Source organism: Musca autumnalis, unplaced genomic scaffold (genome assembly GCF_047663935.1).
Source record: "Musca autumnalis isolate F117 unplaced genomic scaffold, ASM4766393v1 scaffold_5, whole genome shotgun sequence".
Lineage (NCBI taxonomy): Eukaryota > Metazoa > Arthropoda > Insecta > Diptera > Muscidae > Musca > Musca autumnalis.
Window position 1 is genome coordinate 2,411,011 of NW_027412088.1, and position 26,944 is coordinate 2,437,954.

Below are 26,944 nucleotides of genomic sequence, written 5' to 3' on the forward strand. Positions count from 1 at the left end.
AAAATTATGAATGAAAAGTTCAAATAAAAGTTGACAGCACTCTTGCTATCGGTAGAACTTTCCGACTACTTTTTATTCGTCGCTAACTTACCGGAAAACATCGTTAATTACCGAAATTATAAGCATTTTAATTTTACCGATTTTTGTCGGTAACTCAAAAAATGTCTTAGAGAATCGCACTACAGGTCCTAAACTGAACTTTTCCGAAATGTTGTTGTTGTGGTACGTGAAGGAGTAGACCGATTGAATCCATATTGGGACCTCACCTTAGTCTGGTAGAAATTTCACGATGTGCAAAGTATAGGCCAAATCGTTTAGTGCCTTCATGAGTTATAGTGCGCACAAATTTTCCAATTTTTCGAACTTTTGTGGGGGAGGTGCAAGAAGGAGTGGACCGATATAACCCATCTTCGAACTTTAACTAAGTTTGGACAATGAATTACGAAGGCCAAATTTTGGACCGAATCGGTTGATCCGTTCGAGAGTATGCCCTCTAGCCTCCTAGACAGACAGAAAAACGAACATGGCTAAATCAACTTCAAATTGCCTGAAATGGATTTCGTCCAAACATACTTGGGGTCTAAAACAATTATTTCGATGAGGCACATTTTACCCGTATGAAGGTGTATATACACCCGTTAGCATAAATGCTGAGAGTATAATAAGTACCAGCGATCTATGATAAAACGAATCCGACCCTAAACGAATAATGTATTAAGGAAAACAAGTAAAGAGAGAAGAGAGCTTTAGTCGGACGGGGACGATGACGACCACTTCCTCTGAGCACTGTTTTCCACGGAGTTTATTTTATATGATTGCGACACGTTATGTATATAATTATATCAATAATTAACTGATATTAGCTCTGTTCCTTTACGTGCAATAATCTTCAAGTTTTACCATTTTTTACTCGTTCCTTTACTTCAGACACGATACAATTCATATGGTGGCAGTTTACAACTTTTTCTACTTTTGCCGGTTTTACCAATTTCGAAAGTAAAGGAACAGACCAATTGTTGCATCATTTGTAATTGATATAATTTGCATCGAAGCAGAAGTCAAGTGTTTGGGTTCAAGTTTCGTGTTGGTAATTTATCGGAATATGGCCCAAGAATATGGACCAAAAATCAAATTTGGTTATTTTTCCCACAACGACCAATGGTAAATTTTCAAACCTATTAGCATTTTCCTTGACCAAACCTTTTACTTCGTGCAAATGTTTGTCAGTATTAAAATATTACAATTTAAACTGTGGGATCCCTGTATATACTACGCTGTATCTATGTTATCTGACCACGTACATACATATATCAACATAATTGGCATCAATGGAAAGGTCAAGAGTTTCTATTCTAAATATAAATTATGGGGGTGGAACATATATTGCAGGAATAAATATATATAGTCATTATACTAAACATTGTACAAATTCTCACACAAAAGTTTCGATCCATTTCACCCGCTAAATATTATCAGATCATTATGTTAAATTGCAAGATTCTTCTTTTGTCGTAAACCCAAACCTTACTTAAAATGTGGCGTCAATCAAATCATTGCGACCTACAGAGCCGCTACAAAAACGGATAAAAATTTTGTTTTTAGTTCATTTCACTCCCTTAATATTTCACGATCACCACCAAAAACTAATCGTTTCTATTCTCGTGGAAACTCGACCTGCGTACAAAATTTCGTGACAATTTGTCCATAATTGCGGCCTGGGGTTTGATTACAATTTTTAATAGACGGACGGATCGTTTTATTTCGTCGAGATATGAATTTTGGTGCACCACATTGGGGGGGAGGTCTACGATAAATATTTCGCGGTGTTACATGCATTTTCGAAAGAAACCAACTTATAATACCCTTTCCACATTGTGGAGTAGGGTAAAAAAGAAAGAAAAGAATTAAATGAAAAACATAGAATTTAACTGAATTTAGTTATTAATTTTCTTATGGGTACATATGTATGTATGACCGAGATTAGTTCTAGTTTTTATATAATTGGGGTCACCACGACAAACTGGGCAATTGCGGCATACATTTTTATTTGGTCACACTTTTGAGAAAATTTTTATAGATAGTACAAGAAATAAATTAAAAATAAGGCGAATTTTAAGTGGAAAGAGTGAATTAGTAGGACAATATGGGTGACATATGAGACATCGGACTTTAATAAGCAGTATGCCCACGGCAAAATTGTAAGTGATGTTGTATGGGCGTAATAAACCACTTACTAACTAATTATGTTGACGATTATTTTGATGTTTGTCCTTGTAGGTATCGACTGAGCACTGGCTTCTTTTGCAATTTTGAGCGAAGTCCATACTCCGAAATTTCCTACAGCTATATTTACGTCGGATATAAAGAAGTTATTAACAAATTTCGTGGGAAATCATATATGTGATATTCACAAATATTCCTGCAAAAATATAGAAGCGACACAGTATACCCCCTGCATTATTTGGCGTTTTTGTAGTCTATCATACTGTACTGCATAAAGTTTTCTAAAATCGGACGGAATTGCGGTATTCTGTTCCTAAAACAGTCATTAGTAGTAAAGGCCACAAGTATCAGTCTATTTTATAACAGTGCGTTTAATAATCTCTGAGATTTCGAAGGTCCCCAGCCACCTACATTTTCGGTATAAAAATAGCTTACAACCTATTTTATTAAATTTGCTCCTGTCGTTTCGGAAATGTTCGATTTCGAACGTCAAACATATCCCGGAAAATTGTATCTACATACATACATATCGCTCATTTACTCAAAAAGTGACATATGTAACTCAAAAAATGCGTTTTCTTAATCTTGTGTCGAATTTTCATGTTGATATATCTAAAAGTCAACGAGTTACAGCTGATTTACTAGGAGATTGACATAAATCAATAAAACAGCTTTTAGAGTTTATGAAGCACTAGCACGCTTCAAATCGCTTCAACTGACTAGCTCTTTTCAAAAGATTGTCCCAGTGGTTAATTTATTTTTTATGTTATCATCTTTTTAATTTGGCAAGTCAAATTTCAATGGTGAACTTAAAACGCGTTTTCTCGAAATTGCTTTTTTCGAGATGTGCCATTCTGTGAGTTAAATGAAATGAAATGAATAAATGAACGATATGTACTCATGCAGCCAAACTAAATCAGGCAAAAAATCACTATAACTTTCTGAAAACCACAAACAAATATTTTTATTTGATAGACACGAAGGTAATATTTGCATACATAAGACAAATGTACGGTTCGAATCCCAAAAGGGCCAAAAACCCCTTGTGGAACTATGCAAAAAACAACCCGGACAATTTTTAAGTCTTTTTAAATTAATTATGATTTTTTGTGAGCTTCACAAATAGAACACACCGTGTAATATGGACTCTATAGACTACACTTCTAACCATGATTATTCTGTGAAATGGAAATTTTGCACAAAAAAGTTAAAATTTCATTCAGGTTATCAATCAATTATCGATACGCCCCATGGTATTTGAATATTTTGCTCGCTTTGTAATTATTGGTCCATACTCTTTCTTGGGACTACAACAATAGCAAAAACAACAAATGCTAACATTGAATCCTGGTTCAGTGTGTTGTGAGTTTGTTTTTGGAGTTTTATGTTTGTATAGGCAATGTGTCTGTCTGTTTACTTATACGGCACTGTGATCTTTTTTCATTGTTGGTTGCTGTTGTTTCTTTTTCTTTTTTCTCAAAATTAGAGTTCAAAAATGTTTCCAAGAAATGCTGAACACGCACAAAAAGCAAACCTTAAAACAGCAACAATCAACGTGCCGGCAATGTTGGGATTTATACATATGAAGAGCCCACAATGACACACACACACGCATACGTATGCATCCGCTCATTGATTCCTTGCATATACAGATACATAATGCACCAACAAATAACCTACAGGCCATGATATTGCTTGAGGCAACAAGAACAAGGCAGTATCCTAATATTAGCGCCAGGGATGGAAAGTTAATAGCAAACCGGTGAAAGGAAACCAAGTTTGGTCATAACCAGTTCAAAAAATGTTGTCATATAGGATCTAGGGCCCGAAAATACACATGTACATACATATGTTTAATATAAACATTTTTTTCAATATCTGTGCAAATGCCCATTAGGCTTAAAACATTTTTTAAATATTCGCAAAATATTAAATGTAACATCACTACTTCTCTATCGTTCAAAAGTTTCCGCACCCAATACATTGTCCTAAATATGTATGAATTGTATATATATTGCGGCAATTATTAAGAAAGAAATGGAGTTGGATAGGCCACACTCTGCGCAAGCCTCAACACAGCATCCCAAGGATAGCCCTAGAATGGAACCCACAGGGCAGCCGACGTCCAGGCCGTCCAAGCAATACATGGCGAAGAACAACGATGAAGGAACTTGAAAAACAAAATAAATCATTCCATGACTTAAAATCATTGTGCCACAATAAACCTCTATATAAAACTCTTGTAGAAGCCCTATGTTCCCAAGTGGAATAATAAAGGAAATAAAAAAAACGAATCAAACAATAATAGGGTTTTAATTATCAGGACAATATTTTTTCGATCCAAACACATTTGTTGTAATGGAAAAAAACACTATTTTCAACTGAAGCCAATGACTCTCTTTTCGTTTTACCAAAGAACGGAATTATGCGAAAAATCTGCCTTTAACAATGGTTAAGAAGGTGCAAGCGTGGAGCAATGGGTAATTAATTAATTCGAGTCAACGTCAAAACGACAACGCCCCTCAGTGATCTTTTTAAACGCGTTTGCATTGGAGCTTTATGACGGGTTAACCTTCTTTATGAGGATTTATTCGACGTATATGCTGTGGAATTGACATTTGAAACCCAGTAGGTTAATTAAATCTGGTCATATGCCACAGTATTCCCCTGAAGCCAAAAAATGTACATTATTCCCAAAAAAATGTCTTAATGATAACTTTCCGTTGAAAATTTATATTTTAATAATATACATATGTATATGTTTCGTATTTTTTTCTAAAACATCCCACAAGAGACAAGGTTGACTTCACTCATATCCATGACTATTTTCATATCAGATTGATATTAGCTTAGTGATATGGGACCGACTTTTTTATCGCCTAAGGCACCATTTGCAAAGAAGTTGTACATAGTTAAAATGCTCAGGATATGTAGCTTACATGAGGGATATTTTTGTCACCTTGAAAATGTGATGTTCTCTGGCCATATTGGAAACTTCCTTGTCAGTATTCGTCGCTAAAAAATGTACATATCACTTTTACATTCAGTTTTCCAACTCTGACATGTTTGCGTGCCTTTGTGTGAGTATGGTGGTAGACGCATACAGAGAAATTAAGCAGAGGGAGTATTGAAAATCTTGTTGTCGTTCATTTCAGTATGTTGTGATATTTGAGCGAACCTTTTTTCCCATTTCAAGGAAATGTTATGAAACCCAAAGGAATTTATGTGTATGGGTGCATCGTGTACACATGTAGTGTGCAATAGATTTAGCCGACAAAATCACAGCACACATTCACGGGCGTAAGTATTTTTAGATTCCTGTTTCCATTTGCCAAGGGTAGTCATATCACTATATTTCTACCTGTTAGTCAAACATTGTGCCTACACAATAAAAATGTACCGGCAACATTCCTTTTTTCTTGGGAGGATTTATTTTCCGATAGTCCATAAAACTACCCCTAAAAGTAGAGACAATGGCTTTATTGTATTTCTTCCAAATCCTTATGCCTTTTGTCTGTTCTTTAAAAGGCTCAGTCGCCGAGTCGATGATCCCTTGGGATTTTTTGTTTTGAAAATGTATTTTTCTACCTGGGCACACAGCAGGTTTTTGTTCTTTTTCAGAGATTTGAAAGATTTTCTCCTTTTGGCTGGCTTCGAAAGATGTTTATCGTTTCCAATGAAGATCATAATCGTTTGGCTTTATTGTATTGGCGCTGCCATACCTACACCAGGGGTAGAGGAATTTAGTAAACCAGAACTGAAATGTTGATCGCGGTGGTCATAATCGATGCGTGTGCACTTTGCATTGTTTTTTTGTTATTGTGGCATTGCTGCCGCAATAGGCCAGTAGTGATTTTCGAAGGTGCAACACAATGACTGCAAGTGAACCTAATATCCGCATACGCACTTGCCTTGCCGCAATAAAATTTAGGTTACTCTGCGTAGGGTATTTATGGCAGAGTTGTAAAAAGTCTTTATGAACAATTTGCCTAATAAAAAGCAAAATTGGTTAAACTAATTATGAAATAATTGAACAAGCAATTTTTTAGATATTTAAAATGTCAGGGCACAACCGTATATGACACAAACAAGATGAAGAAAGCAGATGTCACGCTCAATGCTAGCAAGTTTTATTATGCATCTATTCATTTTTAATGCGATATCTGCAAGTCCAAAATGTGCACTTACATTCATTGTATGCGGTTCTTTCTCACCTAAAATAAAGTGAATTTAATGTTATATAATCTTTCACATGCATTGAATTTAAAACAAACGTTGATAATGATTACTTTATTAAAAACCACTTGATCTGCAACATATCCACCTAGCATTTATACTTTATAATTCCTTAGGTATTTTAATCAATCATTTAAAATCCAAAATTTTGAGATCTCAAAGGCATTTACAAATCGTTTTCCGTTCTAAAACTTATTCCACCAAGTCAATTAAATATATGTGTTCTTATTATCTGGACAATATTCCCCACGTAGTACTGTATTAACATCTTTTTTTGGTTTTAGGCCTATGTACAGATTTTATTAAATTCTTACGAAACATAACAATTAACAAATAAATCATCTCGGAAACCAACTTGCGCTGGTCTATAACGTTTTCCATTTCAACAAAACATTTGATATCCTCTGCATTGGTAATTCGACAAGGATGTATAAAAGCATTCCAGACATTATTGCTAAAACGATAACCGCAAAGAAATCTGCACCTGAGCCCATTTCGGTGAAAATGGTTGGTTCATTGCGTAAGCCAAACATAAGGACCACAATTATGGGGGCCAACATATAAATGCTGAAACAGAATTTGTTCAGAAAGAGAAAAGGTCGGGCACTAAGCAGCCGGTTTAACATTCCTCCTTGCCCCCGGGAGCATTGTATAATAATGCCACCGATGCAAAGGGCAAACACGAATTTGCCCAGTGACATTATTAAAGCCACCGCCCAAGATGGTGTTGAACGCCAATAGCTCATGAAATTGGTAGCGATGTAAATGACGAATGTTACAAGCCAAAAAGAACGGATTCCAACACGATTGAAACGATTTGACTTGGTATTTTGCAGCTGTTGTTCCGGTTCGATGCGTTGTGACTGTTTTCGATGTGTGAAATGCATCAGCCATCCCATTATTGCTCCTCCAACATAGGGAGGTATACGCACCCAGGGTTTGACATACAATTCGTTAAGGGTACTGTTAATAACATCGATCCTGCAATGGATAATACAATTTAAGATATAAATAAATTCAGCAAGAAGTTTCACAAAAACAAACATATGTATGTATGTACAATAGGGTTATAACTTTTTTGCATTTTTTTTTAAATGTTAAAAATACCACCTCATAGCTGTGTAGAGCGTGGAAAAATATTAAGAAATACGTTGTCAATTTCCCCTACTGTTAAAAAAGTTCCGTACCGATTGCATTCCAGTTTTCCATTTCTTTTAATTTGTTCTTAGCGACAGGAAATCGTTTCGAAATAGGCTATTCTGTATTAAAATTGTATACAATTTTCAATATCGGACCGTTCTACATAAGCCTAATATAAAAATTTCGCCAATTCACGATATTTTAAGCGTTTATTTGGGATTTCACCACATTATTGACATATTTATTAAATTGTCCTTGAAAAATATACTAAAAACAACGTGATAGTGGCATTTTACAACAATGACATGTTCTGAAGTGTCGTGTATTACATTCGAGCAAATATTTTTCCAGAATAAAATATTACGAAAAATTTAACAGTTTTGGAGATATGGTGCGAAATGTATACAAATTTTGGAATTTTTAGATATATTATAAAATAAATGTACACGGTGCTCTTGAACCAATTTTAAATGAAAGGAGCTTACACCTGGAAAGTTTTTGCGGATTCTGAAACTACAATGTTCATAGATGAGAAAAATCCAAAAAAAAAAATCGCCGGAGCGCTTTTTAAATAAATCGCAATCAAAGTTCACATTTTTTGGGTTATTTTAGGGTTTCACCATTTTTCTGGGAAACGGCAAGCCCTATCAGAATTGAACTAAAGAAATGAAATGTTGTAGCTGCGAAAATTCTCTACAAGATTGCCTTTTATGATATTTTCGTAGTTTTTACCATTTTTGAGATATAGAAGTTCAAATTGGGACAATTCACTGTATCGTCTCCTTATAAAACAATGTCATGACTGCAATTATCCAACTTAAACTTATATATCTCAAAAATGGTAAAACCTAGGCAAAAATTACTAAAGCAAAGAGAGAATTTTCACAGCTATAAGATTTTCTCTAGTCCTATTTCGATAACACTTACCGTTTTCAAGTAAATCGTGAAAACCTAACAAAAAAGACGTAAAATTGTGATCTGAACTTCTACATCTAAAAAATGGTAAAATCTAGGAGCAAATCATAACGGCCAATCATCTAGAAAATGTTCACAGCTACAACACTTTCTTTAGCTCCATTTCGATAGGACTTGCGGTTTCCAAGCAAAATCGCGAAAACCTAAAATGTGAACTTTGACCGCGATTTTTTTTTTTTTTTGTTTTTTGATTTTTCCCATCTATGAACATTGTAGTTTCAGAATCCGCAAAAACTTTCCAGATGTAAGCTTCTTTCATTTATATTTGGTTCAAGAGCACTGTGTGTAGATTTTCGAGTTCATCATTTCACCAAATATTTTAATGTGTTTGAGAGGTTAGGAGAAGATTCGCATTGGTTTCGGGGATATATCCCCGAATTGCAATAAAAAGTCAATAATTAACAACATTACCATTGGTTAGAGGGGGCCATAAAATCGAAGCTGGATCTGACACAACAAAACCCAACTAGGGTTTGCACAAGATTACCTTAAAAATGTTGCACAGTGCTATGTTCCGCATGGAGGGACATGGCCGAGAGTTATGCGAATTGCTACAAACGGATACGTTGAACTAAAACTGGCACTAAAGTATTTTTTATATTTTTCACTCTAACAGGATACATACTTTTATACAAACATTTTTATACTTACTCAAAGGATATACCATTAATGTAATTAGTTATCCACCCGATGGCCAAAACACCCGGGGCAAATACCACAAATGAGGCTTGTGCAAACTTTGGATGCTTAGCATAGACGTAAAGGAAAGCGTTGAACAAAATGAAGTACTGCATTTCGCAAGCCAAATACCAAGTCCATGAACAGCAAATACGGTCCATGTCAATTAAGTTGTGAATATACAAAAGGTTGTACCACCAGGTCCTGAAAAATATAAATCACTTTTAAAGTTGAAGAATGATTAGAACGAAGACAAAAATTGGAACCCCCATCTAAATTTATTTCTATTTGATCCAAAAACCTTATATATGAAATTTTATGGCGATCGATTAACGGATTTTGATATAGCTCCAGTATGCATATTTGGCTTATTATGGGTATTTTGGGCCCTATATCAAAATCCTATCCAACTACTCAATTTTTGTAGGATCATTATAGGATCACAATCGGTCCACTCCTTCGGGTACCTCCCACACAAAATTTCGGAAAAGTTCAGTTTAGGGCCTGCTCTCGAATTGCTTTGATTTTTGTTGTAGCAACTTATATTCACTACCCCCCATACGACGGTACAAGTTTCATCAGGGGCAAGTCCATACTTCCTGAGAAAAAAGCCTGAAAGGTGCAAAAAACCCTATGACACCGTGTGTAGTGGTTGGAGCCTAAGATAACTCTCGAACGGATCTGCCGTTTCGGTCGAAAATGTAGCCTTCGTAATATTTTGTGCAAACTTAGTTTAAGTTCGAAGATAAGCCATATCGGTTCACTCCTTCAGGTACCTACCCCACAAAAGTTTAAAAATGTTCGGAAAAATTGTGCGTACTATAACTCTTGATGGGTGTGACAGATTTGGTCCATACTTTACACATCCTAATATATCTACCAGGTATAGGTCAGGTTCGAATATGGACTATATTTGTCCACTTCGTCGGGTACTTCCCACATAGATTTTTGGATAAATTCACTTTAAGACCTGCTCTCGGATCACTTTGATTTTTGTTGAAGCAACTTGCATTCGCTGCCTCAATTACGACAGTAAAAGTTTTTCCAAGGGCAAATCCATACTTCTTGAGTAAAAAGCCCGAAAGTTGTAAAAACCTCCTACGGCACCATAAGTAGTGACTGGAGAGCTCGATCCGAATACGGCGTTCGTTCACACTTTGGATATCGTAATATTTATTAGATGAAATTCGAAGGTGTAAGGAGTGGACCATCCGATACCTCCCCCACAAAAGTTCGAAAATATTCGCTAAAATGGTACTCTAAATATTGTCGAAACTCTGTTTAAAACAAGTAAAAAAGTATCAGTCGGCTTTGCCGACAGAGATATACCCTCAGCCTGTGAAAATTGAAACACTTTTTTCACAAAAAACCTATGTATTTTAGTCGCATGAACCGTTGATTAGGATTAAAGTTCAAAAATTTTGCGGAAAATGTACTTAAAAGAATGGACCCACATAGACCATGGGGGTGCCATAGGGTGTTTTTACACCCTTCGGGCTGTTTTCTCAAGAAGTATGGACTTGCCCCTGAAACAACTTTTACCATCGTAATTGAGGCAGCGAATGTAAGTTGCTTCAACAAAAATCAAAGTGATTTAATAACAGGTCTTAAAGTGAACTTATCAAAAATTTTGTGGGGGAGGTACGGGATGGAGTGGACAAATATAGTCCATATTCGAACCTGATCTATATCTGGTAGATAAAATGAGAATGTGAAAAGTATGGACCAAATCGGTCACTCCCATCAAGAGTTATCGTGAGCACAATTTTTCCGAATATTTTTGAACTTTTGTGCGGTAGGTAGGTTTGTAGGTTTGTTTTTCAACTTTCAGGCTATTTTTTCAGGAAGTATGGACTTGCCCGTGAGGAAACTTGTACCTTCGTATAGGGGACAGTGAATACAAGATGCTACAACAAAAACCATGGCGATTCGAAAGAAGGTCCTAAACTGAACTTTTCCGAAATTTTGTGTGGGAGGTACTCGAAGGAGTTTAGCGATTGAGTCTATATTGGAACCTCTTCTAAGTCTGGTAGAAATTTCATAATGTACAAAGTATGGACCAAATCGGTTGCTCCCTTCAAGAGTTATCTTACGCACAAATTTTCCGAACATTTTCGAACTTTTGTGGGGGAGGTACCGGAAGGAGTGGACCGATATAATCCATCTTTGAACTTGAACTAAGTTTGGACAAAATATTACGAAAGCCAAATTTTGGACCGAATCGGCAGATCCGTTCGAGAGTTATCTTGCGCTCCAACCACTACACACGGTGTCATAGGGTTTTTTGTAACTTTCAGGTTATTTTCTCAAGAAGTATGGACTTGCCCCTAATGAAACTTACAGCGTCGTATAGAGGACAGCGAATACAACTTGTGTAAACAAAAATCAAAGCGATTCGAGACCAGGTCCTAAACTGAACTTATCCGAAATTTTGTGTGGGAGGTACCCGAAGGAGTGGACCGATTGAGCCCATATTGGAACCTCATCTAAGTTTGGTAGAAATTACACGATGTGCAAAGTATGGACCAAATCGGTTATTCCCTACAAGAGTTATCGTACGCACAAGTTTTGTGACAATTTTTGAACATTTGTGGGGGAGGTACCTGAAGGAGTGGACCTATATGGCCCATCTTCGAACTTAAATCGAATCTGGACAAAATATTTCGATACCCAAAATTTGAACTGAATCGATTGATCCGTTCGAGAGTTATCGTGCGCACCAGCCAGCCAGACAGACAGACAGACAGACGGACGGACATTGCTAGATCTACTCAAAATTGTCTGAAACGGATATCGTACAAACATACTTGGGGTCTAAAACCATTATTTCGATGAGGCACATTTTTGGTCGTATCAAAGTGTGAATACCCTCTTTAGCCTAAAGGCTGAGGGTATAAAAAGCCCTATCTATCAATACACCGCAAATTTTTGCGCTTTAATCCTATCCACATTGTTTTTAAAATCCCCTAAATACGTAACAGCCCGTTTCCACGGTACGTCGTTCGTTCTCTATTCGTTGTTCGACCCATAACTAGGAATAAATTACTTATTTCCTCACACAAAATTCTATGAACGAACGACGATTTTTCTACGTTGTTCGATTAGAAATACTCTCTGAACGACGAATAAGTATGTCCCATCCCTAACAAATGAGAGAATTTATCGAAAAAAATAATTATGACATGTCTAAATTCAAAATTGACAAATTTGTTGAAAACACAATAATTTTTAGAAAAAAGGAAAAAGATTAATGAAAATGAATGAACTAAACATTTTATACAGATGCAGAAGAAAGATTGTTGTGTTTCCTTCTTAATTCCACACACATTTCTTGTCCATTAGTTCAAAATCGCGTAAAAAATCAGAAACAAAAAGGAAACAAACAACTGAAAGTCTGTATACACAAACATTCTTTTGACATGTCTCTATCTTTTTAATTTTGAAAATAGAAACATATAAAAATATATTGAAAATACAAAATTATACAGATTTTTTGGAAAAAATGAATGAAATGTGTGTAGTTATATATAAAAGACAAATTTGAAGGAAAGTCTATTGCTTTTCCTATTCATTTAATGTATATTTTATGTATTTTCGGTTAAAATTTTCGTGAAAACAAGGAAACAAAAATGAAGAAACTTTTGTTTATGTTTCTATTAATTACGAATAGTGTCGTGGAAACGGGTTAATTCGTGTACGTCGTTCGACAGGCGAACAACGTAATTGAAACGCTCGTGTGAACATGACATAAGTGTTTTTGAAAAAAAAAAGTATTTCAATCCACACAGGCTGAGGCAATGTCGACTGATACTTTTTTACTTGTTTTTTTTTTTTTTTTTTTTTTTTTTTGTAAATTGTATCCACTTCAGCCTAAAAATATATTACATTTTTTTAACCAATTGGATTAGTAGGACAGAATATAAAAGCGATACGATGCTAGTGTGCTGCGTCCCTCGTTTCCTACATAAACAATGTTAGGAAACATTCCTAAGAAGTTAATTTTTTGTTCAAAGTTTGGTATTAATGCACCTGAAGTGGGGGAAATGGAATCAGACATTCAAAAAATATGTTTACCATTTCAAAACAAAAGTTGATGTTTTCAACCCGGTCCTTATAAACAACAGCTTTGAGCAGACAATAGCAAAAATACAAACCTTTTTTACCAATACATTTATAAATGTTTAAATACCCAGCAAACCAATCGTACCGACATCGTAACGAAATCGGAACTAAATTCGGACGATACGTTAGATATCTGATCCGAAATCGTAATGATATCTTAACGAAAGTTGTATGAAGTGGTTGACATAATTTCGGAACGAAATGTCGGAGCGACATCGGATCGATTTCGGTCCGATTTCGTAACGAAATCTGAAGAAAATCCTTGGGAAATTCGGAAAGGAAATTTCTATCCGACATTCGTTCCGAAATCTGAACGAAATCGGTACAAAATCTGAACTATTTCCACTCCGAAAAATCGTTTAGAAATCGGAACGAAATCTGAACGACTTTGCTTCCGAAATTGTTCAGACGTGTCGGATATCAGACATTTGGTTTGCTGGGTACATATTGAGAAATGTTTAAATGTATTGGTGAAAAAGGTTTGTATTTTTGCTATTGTCTGCTCAAAATTGTCTGCCTGTAATCGCCGGGTAAAACTTCTATTTCATATTTCGTCCGTTAAAAGCCCAAAAATAATAAATATTAAAATGAAGAATTGGACTTTTGACTTCGTAGGATGAACAATTTTAGGCCCTACAATCGGCGCCTAAATCTTTTACGATAACTTGTTACAGATTTTAAGAGATTTATACAGTTATACTAAAAAAATTTCTTGTGAAAAGTGAATTTTTTCATTCATGTACGAGTATGTATATGTTCATAACAAAGTAATTTTTCGTATTGATTTTTTAAGATGTAATCGAATTCACCAATTAACATACAATTAGTGGAAATTTCCAATGAATTGTCCCGTATGCCGAGCAAAAAATAAACTAAACCCAATCTAAATTAGTGCACCAATTATTCACATAAAATTCGACGCCTTTCATACAATTCGAACTTACGTCTTACAATAGAGGCCACTATGTTCGTCCAATCGAAAGGGTGAGTACATATTGACAAGATCGAAATTCATTGTGCTCAGAAGCATTGTAATAATCATGACCGGAGTTAATCTGAAAGACAAAACCGATTTTATCAATGAAACAATAAAAAAGTTATACAAACGATGTTGAGTCCCTCATGAGAATGTATGTATGTATGTGTGTACCTCAAATAACGCTGCAACAATGAATTGAAAAACATTTTCACATTTTCCCACCAAGTGCTGGTAGCAATCCGCTGCATTTGTTTTGTATTGGAAAGAAAATTAAAAACCAACAGGAAAGAGCTACGTAAAAGCAGAAGGACGTGTTGGAATCCATACTCTACATATGTATTTTAAAGGACATTTACCTCATTGTAAAGAACACATCAACGTAGAAACAGGCCTGCATTATTGGCTGTGTAGCAAACCTTTCTAATTTGGCAAATATGAACGGGGTATTTGACATGGCGAACAGGGCATAGTAGTAGACATGGAACACTGTGATCCACATGCAGACAATGCTGCGCAAACCTGCCATAGATGTCAGAAATACCGAATTACGGTTTGAATTGTCCAAACTGGTGAAGGTCGCAAAATTATCCGACATGAGAAAACACATCAAAATACGTTCCCACTTGGAGGTATCTGGTTGTTGCCTTTGATTGGAATCACCAGCTGCTGGACACTGCTCACGTTGTCGTTGCTGTTGATAACTTCTCAATTCACCGCCTAGCTTTACATTCTTTCGACACAACGAATGCTGCAGTTGAAGTTTGTGTTTTGACTTGTTAAAAATTTCCGCCAAAATTGGTAATGAAATGGAAGTGATCAGCAATATTCTAGTTAGACAAAAATAAGTTCATTAATTTTTATAAAAATATTTTTTTTAAATAGTTGTATGTGTATACATATGTATACATGTATATAACATGAAGTTATTTGTGGGATTTAATTCGTCAACATTTAATTAACAATTTTTTACCTAATACTTATTATCGCGAAGTCTCTCTTTATAAACAACAATAAAACCCATATGGAATTTAAGTCCGGGGCTGTGAAAAAGTACAGGATATCCAAAGTCACAGGATATCTACTACGAACATAGCGAAGTAAATATCAGAAGACTATAAAGAATTCGACCATTGGATTTATGTTAGATATACATTTGTGTATGTCTTTTCCTTTAGAGGATAATTATTGAATTACACAATTGTTCATCTATAATACAGTACTATTACTTGGTGAATCTTGAACTCAGTTGTAATAAATGGAAATAAAAAAATATTGCAAACGATTCGTTATTGGATATCGCTCCCATATATAGCTTTGAACGATTTCATGTATTTGACGCACAAAACAGAAAATTGGTCAGACATTTTGATGAAATTTTGAAAATGTGATGCAAATTGGTCTAGAAAAAATGTCGGCAAATTATATTGAAATCGTGGTGATGGAGGGTATCATATATTCGGCTCCGCCAGTCTTTGATCCTTTCCTTACTGTTTCCTTTTTTCTTTGTTTTTTTTTTTTCACTGGTCTTTTATGAAAAAGGAACATTAACATAAATTTGCAGATAGAATTTCTTGTATAAATTTAGCTCAGTGATACGTAACCTCTTTATACCTTTGTGTTCGAGGGTTTTACAAGCTTAAATATTTTTGACCGGGGGGTAAAGTTGGAAAAAATTAAAAAATATTTCGCCACAGCAATAAATCTGGCCTAATAAGACTTAAATATAGATATAAACAAAACCAAGGTGAACAAATTTCCTATGATTATATTTTAATTTTATAGAGCTTGAAGTTGTGCAACGAAGGAAGGTAACGGGAGATATACACTAACGTTAATTTTAATAGAACCCCCTACCATTTTTTTCAGCCTCCGTTTTTTCGAATAATACAAAATATGAATTGTTGAAGTTTTTTTATATTTTGTTTAATGTGTTATGTGTGAATAAACTTAGTCATTGATTATTTGTATTCATATCTGATTTATATAAGAACAAGAAAGCTAAGGCTATATAAGGCCATGTTATAACCTACACCACTACCCCTGGGAATAAGCTTTAAGCAAATCAAAATTTCTTTTTGGAACAAATAAAGTTATTGTAAGAGGTAACTTTGTGCCACCTTATCACATCCAGCTTAAATAATAATATAATTGTTCCACAAACATCCCAGAAGAGACAGGGAGTGCACCCCGATTCATATTAGCTCAATGATATGGGACCTACTGTTTATCTGCGAGTCCGAACGGTGTGTCCTAAGACACCACCTGTAGAGAAGTTTTACATGGCTAATATACTCATTAAGTGTCGCCAACATTACTGAGGGACATTTTGCCACCGTTAAAAATTTGATGTGTAGAAAATTCAGGTCAGACCACATCAAATTTTCAACGGCGGCAAAATACCCTCAGCAGTGTTGGCGACATTTCCTGAGTATTTCAGCCATGTAATACTTCTCTAAAGGTGCTGTCTTAGGACACGCCGTTCGGAATCGGCAATAAACAGTAGGTTCCATGAATCGGGTGCACTCATCGATATGAGAGAAGGCTCTCTTGTTTGGATGTTTTTGGAAGTTATCAAGCAGACACATTATTGCAATTTGCATCAGGTGAAATGTTAGTAGTTCTTTTTCCATATATGGGCTACTTTGTCGGTATCTAAGAATTAAAATATGGTTCAAAAATAAAAGGTTTTCATACAAAAGTAATGGTCCATTTTACCCGCTAAATAATATCAGATTATCATCCAAAATTGTAGGCATCTTCTTCGACCTAAACATTTACCTCGTGCAACATTTCGTGACTATTGAACTATAATTGCGACCTCTAGCGTGTTAGTAATTACACTACAAACAAATAACTCGATATATTAGGCTGTAACTCTGTTAAATGATCATGTACAACAACACAATTGGCATCAATAGAAAGGTCAAGAGTTCCTTTTCCAAGTATAACTTACTTAATTTGTCTTCCAGGAATAAAGATATTAGCTGTATATTAAAAATTTTCACACAAAAGTTATGGTCTATTTAACCCTCTAAATATTGCCCGATCACCATCTGATATTGCAAGCTTCTCCTTTGTCATATACTCTTACCTTGTTTAAAATCGAACCGATCGGACTATTATTGCGACTACAGCGCAGCTAACAAATCGGAGTTGGTCCATTTCACCCGCTAAATAGTTCACGATCATCACCAATAACAATAGGTGTCTTTTCTGGTCTAAGCCCGACTTCAATACACAATTTCGTGACGATCGGTCCATAATTGCGGCCTGGAGTTTGATTACAATTTATAATGGACAGACGGGCTTTATCTCGTCGCGATATGAAGATTGGTATACCACATTGGGGGTCTAGGACCAATATTTCGCGGTGTTACATGAATTTTTACCAAAACATACTTGTAATAATCTTTCCACAAAGCAAAGCAAAGTAAAAAAAAATCAGGTACAAAATTGGTTCATTTGAATAAAAACTTGGGTATACATAAAGATTGTATTAGAATATCAATGCATATTCACTCTATATAGAAAACTAAGTATTTGTAGTAAAATTCTGTAAGAGTTTATCCCTCCTGATTAAGGAGACCCTCGTATATCCTGATTTGGCAAGCAGTCATTTAATTTTTTATATAACACTGAATTCAATTTTTTTTCAAAACGATGGGAAAATCTGACTAGATTATGAAAGTAGAGCTAAAATATGAGGCACGTGTATAGGCGTTTTTTAAGTTCACATCGGAAAGTAAACAAAGTAGGCCGACCACTTCTAGTTTTTTCGAAATATTCGAGTTAAGATATTATGGAATCCTTGCATTTTTGGTATATAGTGTCTTTGGTAACAGGGTAGGATGTTGGCAATATTCTTGTTAAAAATTTAGCCCTCATGTGGTTCATCAAAGGGGTCTTTTTGGTCCTTTTTTCGAAATCTTTCAAAAACTCATTAAAAATGTGATCATATCAAATCCAAATATTCTACAAAATTATTGGCCATAAAATTTTACTATAGGTCTCTAAACACACCAAATCTATAAGTCTTATCTAATCGCCGGAAATCTAAAAAGTGAAAAACACGTTTTAGGGTTAAAGTCGGACTTCATATGAGTTTATTCAAAAGTGTCCCACAAAACATAATTTGAGAGAGATGATGCAAAAGACAAAAATATTCCTCGTCAAATTTCACTATGCGTCACCAATGAAATCATAACAAGTAAAAAAGTATCAATCGGCTTCGCTGACAGAGATATACCCTCAGCCTTTATATATTGAAACAATTTTGTCCCAAAAAAAGTATGTATTTAGGGGTTTTAAAAATGTTGGGAATTTGAACCGACAAAAATGTACATTAGGAGATACTAAAAGGAATGGATCTAAATTGACCATTATGAAAGTGGATCTCCAGCCACTACCTATGGTACCATAGGGGGTTTTTAAATCTTCGGGCTGTTTGCTCAAGAAGTATGGACTTGCCCCTGAAAAACATTTACCATCGTAATTGAGGCAGCGAATGCAAGTTGCTTCAACAAAAATTAAAGTGATTCCATATCAGGTCTTAAAGTGAACTTATTCCAAATTTTGTGTGGGAGGTACCGGATGGAGTGGACAAATATAGTCCATATTTGAACCTGATCTATATCTAGTAGATATTTTAGGATGTGTAAAGTATGGACCAATTCGGCCACTTCCTTCAAGAGTTACCGTATGAACAAATGTGCCGAACATTTTTGAACTTTTGTGTGGGAGGTACCTGAAGGAGTGGACCGATATGGCTTATCTTTAAACTTAAACTATGTTTGGACAAAATATTACTAAGGCCAAATTTCGGACCGGCAGATCCGTTCTAGACTTATCTTGCGCTCCAACCACCTAACACGGTGTCATAGGGGGGTTTTTTTTCGCAACTTTCAGGGTATTTTCTCAGGAAGTATGGACTTGCCCCTAATGAAACTTGTACAAAAATCATAGCGATCCGAGAGATGGCCCTAAACTTAACTTGTGTGAGAGGTACCCGAAGGAGTGGGCCGATTAAGTCTATATTGAAACATTATCTAAGTTTGGTACACATTTTACGATGGGCAAAGTATGGACCAAATCGGTTACTCCCTGCAAGAGTTATCGTGCGCACAAATTTTCCGAATATTTTCGAACTTTTGTGGGGGAGGTACCGGAAAGAGTGGACCGATATAACCCATCTTCGAACTTAAACTAAGTTTGGGCAAAATATTACGAAAGCCAAAATTTGAACCGAATCGGTTCATCCGTTCGAGAGTTATCGTGCGCTCCAGCCAGACAGACAGACGGACGGACGGACATTGCTCAATCGACTCCAAATTGTCTGAAACACATTTCATCCAAACATACTTGGGGTCTAAAATCATTATTTCGATGAGACACATTTTGCCCGTATGAAAGTGTATATACCCTCGTTAGCATAAATGCTGAGGGTATAAAAATAGCAGTATCAATTTTGCTGAAAAAAAAACATGAAAATATTTCCCAATTTTTTTGATGAAATTTGTTTTCCTTCTTTTTTCGAGTTGAAACATGAAAGTAATATGAAACTTGGTTCTAGGTGAAAAGTGTCAAAAGATGTAACATTCTACACAAAATTTCATTATGAGTTTCAGAATAAACCATATATCTAGGTATACTATTTCCGTAAGGAAATTAGATAATAATAATAATTGTTTCACAAACATCCCATACGGGACAAGGGAGACTTCTCTCGTATCAATGAGTGCACCCCGATTCATATTAGCTCAATGATATGGGACCTACTGTTTACCGCCGAGTCCGAACGGCGCGTCTTAAGACACCACTTGTAGAGAAGTTTTACATGGCTAGAATACTCTGGAAATGTCGCCAACAATACTGAGGGGTATTTTGACACCGTTGAAAAATATATCTCTCACAAGCACGATTTGGTGAGGTACAAAATAATACAATGATGGGAGTAACTCCTGCTCTGGTGACATTTACGGAATTACCTCTATAAAATGGCACAAATGGCTATATTCTAACTGGATTTCTTATGGTCATTCATGAAACAGCCATTTATGTCTTGTTTTTAGGATTAATTCCGTAAATGTCACCAAAGCAGGAGTTACTCCATTGTATTATTTTAGACAACGTCAAATCCTGCATGTGAGAGCCGATATGACACCTATATTTTCACTGGAACATAGCCGTAAACCCATCACGATTTTCACATACTATATAAGCAACCAATGGATTATCCTAACTACGTAATTAAGTTAAAAATACTAAAAATACGCAATTTTGGCAGGTCCGATTTGGGTTTTCTATATTTATACCTTCAGCATTTATGCTAACGAGGGTAAATACACTTTCGTACGGGCAAAATGTGTCTCATAGAAATAATCGTTTTAGAACCCAAGTTTCAGACAATTTGGAGTCGATTTAGCAATGTCCGTCCGTCTGTCTGGCTGGCCGGTGCGCACGATATCGGTCCACTCCTTCAGGTACCTCCCCCACAAAAGTTCGAAAATGTTCGGAAAATTTGAGCGCACGGAAAATTTGAGCGCAAAAAAGAAGAAAAACAAATTTCATCAAAAAAATTGGGAAATATTTTCATGTTTTTTCACCAAAATTGATACTGCTATTTTTATGATATATAATTTAAATAGACATTTCATTTCTTTGGTGATTCATAGTGAAATTTGACGAAGAATATTTTTGTTTTTGACGTCATCTGTCCAAAACTATTTTTTGTGGAACAACTTTGAATAAACTCATATGAAGTCCAACTTTAACCCTAAAACGAGTTTTCATTTTTAGAGATTTCTGGCGATTAAATAAAATCTACAGATTTGGTGTATTCCGAGACCTATAGTAAAACTTTATGACGAACAATTTTGTAGAATATCTGGATTTGATATGATCAAATTTTAAACGAGTTTTTGAAAGATTTTCGAAAAAAAAGAACCAAAAAGACCCCTTTGATGAACCACATGAGGGTTAAAGTTTTTAACAAAAATATTGCCTACATCCTCCTCTGTAAAGTTGCCGAAGACACTATATACCTAAAATATGTAACTTCTTAACTCGGATATTTCGAAAAAAACTAGAAATGGGCGGAACTTGCCCCGCCTACTTTGGTTACTTTCTCATGTAAACATTAAAAACGCCGATACACGTATCTCATATTTGTTGCTCTACTTTCATAATCTACTCAGTTTTCCTTGTCATTTTTTTGTCGCACAGTGTAATCAAGAGTAATACTAGGCAACGCTTATGTTATTTCTTCAACGAGTTAATTTTTAGAAAGGTACTGCCTACCAGAGTTGCCGATTTTACGCATAAGACATCCCCATAAATATTAGGTAATATTTGCCACTAGAGAATGTGGCGTTCCCGTGATAATATCTGCATTTCTTTTGAAAATTTTAAATTTTCTCTACGGATCCGGAAATGCTTCTTAATACTGGAAAAGCCTTTTTAGAACTCCCTTGTAAGTTGTCGTACACATTTAAGGTGAAAGAAGTTGATATTTTTATGGTAAAAATCCAATTTGTTTTGCAATTCCATTTGAAAAAAATTAATTTTTTTGAGCACATCTACGATTTTTGTTACAGAGGTTAAGGAACAAATGTTGATTTCAAATCCGTTCGCGTTCACAAAACTGGCTGATGCGCGCAAAAGTTGTAGCGGGTTTTATTCGCATTTAAAAATATCTTTTTAATTTTTGTGACAAAATGTATACATATACATATATCGCTAACAGCATTCCATATCTATTCGTAGATGTTTAAATATTTGCTAAATTTATTTTTATTTTCGCGAATAATCAGGAAATAATAAAAAAATCTTGAAGTAAATGCAAAAAATAAATTAAAAACATCCACAGAATCTAGACAATGCATAGAATTTATAGAGATTGGGTATATATGTAAATTGCATATTATAGCTAGAACAAAAGAGAAAAAACTTGTTGTTAAAATTTTATTCCAAATCTATTTTTTAGTTCGATTAGAAAAAAATATTTGGGAATTCTCCAACTATTTCGCTAAAATCCCATAAAATAATTAATGTTCATAATTTATACTACTGGCTTCAACCCATTTTTTGCCCATTTTTCTACATTAATGCCAACACAACTTCCACGAAAATTGATTTTAATGGTCGACATTATGGGATTCCTCCTAAAACACTTCATTGTAAATAATTGCAGTCATACTTTCATACACGAGTGCCACCGTGGTGCAATGGTATGCACACCCGCCTTGCACGCTTAAGGTCGTGGGTTCGATTCCCCGGCCAGTCAACATCAAACACTTTTCAACGGTGGCAAAATACCCCTCAGTAATGTTGGCAACATTTTCATCATTTTTAGTATTATTTTTTTTTTAATTTATTAATCGAGCTTTTTTATGATCTATAATGCAAATGAAAAAGGAAAGCCGACGATTCGAACCCACACACCCACCACTATGTTTGGCTCTGAACGCTAACACGCCGTGACAACTTTTTTCTTGTGTTTTTCATTTCATACTCAATATCAAAATCATCACCCTGTTCTGTTCTGTCAGTGTAATTTTACCCACACATAAACAATTTAAGCGCTCGCTCTTCTTGGTCGGCTATGTCTTAGACACGCCGTTCGGACTCGGCGATAAACAGTAGGTCCCATATCACGAGCTAATATGAATCGGGGTGCACTCATTGATATGAGAGAAGTCTCCCCTGTCCCGCCGGGGATGTTTGTGGAACAATTATTATTATTATTATACTTTATAGAATATGTTAATAATTCGCGAATTCTGAAAGGCTGAAACTCGGATTTATCGATTTTAAAACATGATTGGTTTTTACCCTATGTACATTGTACATACATATATCTGATTAAATTAAAATTTAATCATAGGAAATTTTTTCACCTTGGCTTTGTTTATATCTATCTTTAAGTCTTACTAAGCCAGATTTATTGCTGTTGAGGAATATCTTCTGTGGAGAGTCTCAATAACATAATAATCTGCTTAAAATCTTAATTTAAAGATTTTTCACGATTTTCCAACTTTAATGACAATTTTAAGATTTTTTATGACGATTTTCGGTCAAATATATGCATATGCAAATATGCAAAAAAAAAAATAAAAATAAAAAATGTGACCCCGTTATTGAATTCAGTTTTCTTTGAAACGAATTTAGGTCTAATCAAAATCTTTGTATCTTTATTAATAAAAAATATGCAAAATCCGATGTGTAGTAATAACTAAGCGAGAAATTAAGCCAAGCGCTGACTTTATTTCCACCTTTAAAGATATAACAACTTACACAAATATTATACTTCCGGTTTGTGTTAAAAATTCCATTAAAGAAAAGTGCGGAATTTTCACATCGACTGTCCTCATTTCCAAATAGAATTTCTCTTGTGTTTCAAACAAATTTCTTTCAAAATACATATCGACATATTTTTGTATTCTCGATGGACAGCAGGACTTGGGCAGGCAAAGACCCAAATGTATCAGACTCTGTAGTAATGAAAGAAAATTAACAAATTACGAAAATAGTACTGGCTAACAGGCATACTCACCTCGAAAGGCAGTTTCAAATCGATGGTGTAGGGTGAGGAAAAATTCATGTATGCAACAATGAAATGTAATTCAAAAGGGCTACTCACATTGAACGTAATTGGCTTGGAGTGAGCCAAACTTATTCTATACGGTTGGTTCAGGTCATCACATAAATCTGGAGTAGCAAACCAAAAATAGTTACCCCATGTAAATGATTTGGGTGGTTTACCGAAATAATCTAAGACTGCAAATAAAAGTAAAGCAAAGTGAATTATACTTATAATTAATACAAACAAGTTTATGTATTGTCTGAAGAGAGTCGTATGACAATATTAACACTTTTTCTTCAACCGTCCTTATGCAATTGCTTTTTCTTTTTGTACCACATTATGCTACTAATTAATAAAAAAAATTAAACAAAAAGACGGACGATATTCTACTGAAAAAAGTTCTGCGGTACACATTTGGGTAACATGTACAGATATACTTAAAATAAACTTTTATATGTAAATAAATAATTCAATATTTATTCCCGCACAAACACACCTTTTAAAGCCCAAATTTTATGATCGGTTACAGCCTGAAGCAACATTTCAAGTTCTTGGCCACATCGAGTGTTGTTTGTCTCGTGCAATGCACCTAAACTTGCAATGCCAACAAGGAAATTTTGTTTTGCCAATGCCATTCGTTGTTGGCTGGAATTTACCGCACGCTCCGCATCCGAAGCAACCATTACTCCATGGCTACTAACAACCCGTAAACACAAAGTGGTCAATACAAAGATGTACAAGCGCATGATTAAGACAAGTGCTAGACGAACGAACACACCGCTCTTTACAAGACCAAGCGCAAAAACCAACTGAATCTATGGATCAAACCGCGCGTCACTTTCAGTTCCATGGAAAGTGGAAAATCAAAAGTCACTGCACACAATTTTCCCAATCAAATCGCTGTTGAAATTTGTGTTTCGCGATCTAACGAACGAACGAGTAAAAGAAAGAAAGGGTTGAGTGTAACGATAAGCGTCGATTTTAACGGAAATTATTGTAAGTATTCGCAGTACGATTAATCGCTCGGCATCATTGTCTCATGTCCGACAATGGTTTCAAACCTACTTTATATAACACGCGTTAGTATTTAATACCATGTCAGATTAGAGTGTAGCTGTATTTATATCCAACACGAAACAGTACAAGAAAACGAACAAAAGAGCGGGTCGTGGTTTCATTTTTGTAGAAATTCTTTTCCCAAGATTTTTCAAAAATGCCCCAATTGTTCGTACTTGTAAACAACTGTTATCCCCTATTTATACCTTCAGCAAAGGTATAAATAAATATGATAGGAAAAGTCAATTGTGAAAAAATATCAATAGATGGAGTTAACCTCTGTTATTGCGATATCATAATAACATTCTGTTAAGTAGAGAGTGTAAGAAAGAAACAAATTTAAACTCACATCTGAAAGCATTCATTCTTGTTTTTTATTAAATAAAAAACAAATAAAAGTAAAGAAACAAATTTTAGCCACAAAACGCGTCATTTATGTTATTGACAAATGGGGAAAAAAGCGATTCACATTGCTGTTAACTATTCCAGTAAATTGTTTAGCCATCTATAAGTCTTGTGCCAGACTATGAAAATGTTCATGAAAATGTTTTAAGCTTATGGGTAAGAAGGGAGAAAGGGAGCTCCTTCACTTCTGCCCTCTCCTAAAAGCTAAAAAATTTTCATGGGTTATTTTCAGTGTCTGGCGCAAAAGTAACCAAAATTCCACACTATAGCTCTGTTCCAGAACTAAAAAGTTTTTACAATTTTTACCACTTTTACACATTTTGCGTTCCCGCACACAAAATTTATATGCAAATCGATTACGACTTTTACAAGTTTTACCACTTTATAAAGTACGGGAACAGGCCATATTACAAAGATGTAAATATATTCAAAGATGTATGTCTTTGACTATTATCACATGTTTTCGGAAAATGCATTTGTTCCTGTCTTAGTTCTATATGTCTCTGCCCTCAGGCTATAGGCTACACTGCACTTTGATACGACCACAAATGTGCCTTATCGAAATAATGGGCTTAGACCCCAAATATATTTGGACGAAATCTATCGGATCCACAATTTGTCATTCGTAATATTTTGTCCAAACTTAGTTTAAGTTCGAGATGGACCATATCGATCCACTACCTCCACCACAAAATTTCAAAATTTTTCGTTAAGATGGTGCGCACGATAACTCTCGAAGAGAGTAACCGAGTTGATCATAACTTCCAGGAATAGATCGGGCTCGAATATGGACTATTCGGATCACTCCTTCAGAAAAAGTGAAGTATAGGGGCTCCCCTCGGATAGTTTTGAATTTTTTCAGCAGGTTGTTCTTGTCTCTTTACGACGGTACATTTTTTTCGGGGCAACTCCATACTTTCTGCGCTAATAGTCTAAAAGTTCCAGGAAATCTTGACGGCACAAAAAAGTCAAATCCGCAAGGTAACTCTTGGAGGGAGTTTTTGATTGGTCCAAACTTTTCAGATCTTATTATTTCATCGGATCGTTCTGAATTTTTTTCCAAAAAGTTCTGCATGCGGGCCCTTCTTCCTGCGATAATGTCTCAAAATCTCCAAAAAGCCTCCCTGTACCAACTAAACTTGGTAATACGTAAACTTGGTAATACGTAAGTAAGAAACCGATTTGGTCCAAACGTAGTACATCATATTATTTCTTACAACCTCGATTTATGTCCGAATATTGATTATGAGGGAGCGAAAATAATTTTAATATTAATTTTTATTCATATTCTCGTTGAGTTGGACTTAATGACCGAAGGTTTTTTGCAAGTGAAAAAGGAAAGCCGAAGATTCGCACCTACTCAACCACCAAATTATGTGACCGGTTTCGCTGTTAGTTTGCAGCTTATCAGACATATCGAACTTTGATTTCACAAATGCAATGTGTTTATAGAGCAACGTGCATTTGTCCGTTCTATCTGCTTGGCATCCACGACAATCGCTTTTTAGCGCATCCTTTGGAAGTTATGGGTTTGGCTTTAAACGCTAACA

The 26,944-nt window shown here is 35.2% G+C and overlaps 1 protein-coding gene across 2 annotated transcripts; it reads right to left on the reverse strand.

The window, feature by feature from the left end:
• Window positions 1-6,728: 6,728 nt before the first annotated feature.
• On the reverse strand, window positions 6,729-25,030 carry LOC141404777 (nose resistant to fluoxetine protein 6-like). 2 transcript variants are annotated; one of them, XM_073988488.1, is made up of 8 exons: window positions 24,430-25,030; window positions 23,904-24,127; window positions 23,645-23,841; window positions 14,710-15,180; window positions 14,525-14,644; window positions 14,319-14,429; window positions 9,226-9,456; window positions 6,729-7,440 (listed from the first exon to the last, which is right to left on the reverse strand). In XM_073988488.1, the coding sequence occupies exons 1-8, from the start codon at window positions 24,677-24,679 to the stop codon at window positions 6,825-6,827; spliced, it is 2,220 nt and encodes a 739-aa protein (XP_073844589.1). In that variant the 5' UTR covers window positions 24,680-25,030; the 3' UTR covers window positions 6,729-6,824. The 2 variants fall into 2 exon arrangements, with proteins under 2 accessions (XP_073844589.1, XP_073844590.1); XM_073988489.1 differs by having other exon boundaries at window positions 23,991-24,127; window positions 24,430-24,950.
• Between the last annotated feature and the right edge of the window lie 1,914 nt (window positions 25,031-26,944).

Coding starts and splice junctions, on each gene's coding strand:
- LOC141404777 (XM_073988488.1), bottom strand. CDS start 24,679: ATGCGCTTGTACATCTTTGTATTGACCACTTTGTGTTTACGGGTTGTT. Junction 23,842..23,903: donor ATTTGAAACTGCCTTTCGAG/GTGAGTATGCCT, acceptor TCATTACTACAG/AGTCTGATACATTTGGGTCT. Junction 7,441..9,225: donor ATTAATGGTATATCCTTTGA/GTAAGTATAAAA, acceptor TATCCATTGCAG/GATCGATGTTATTAACAGTA.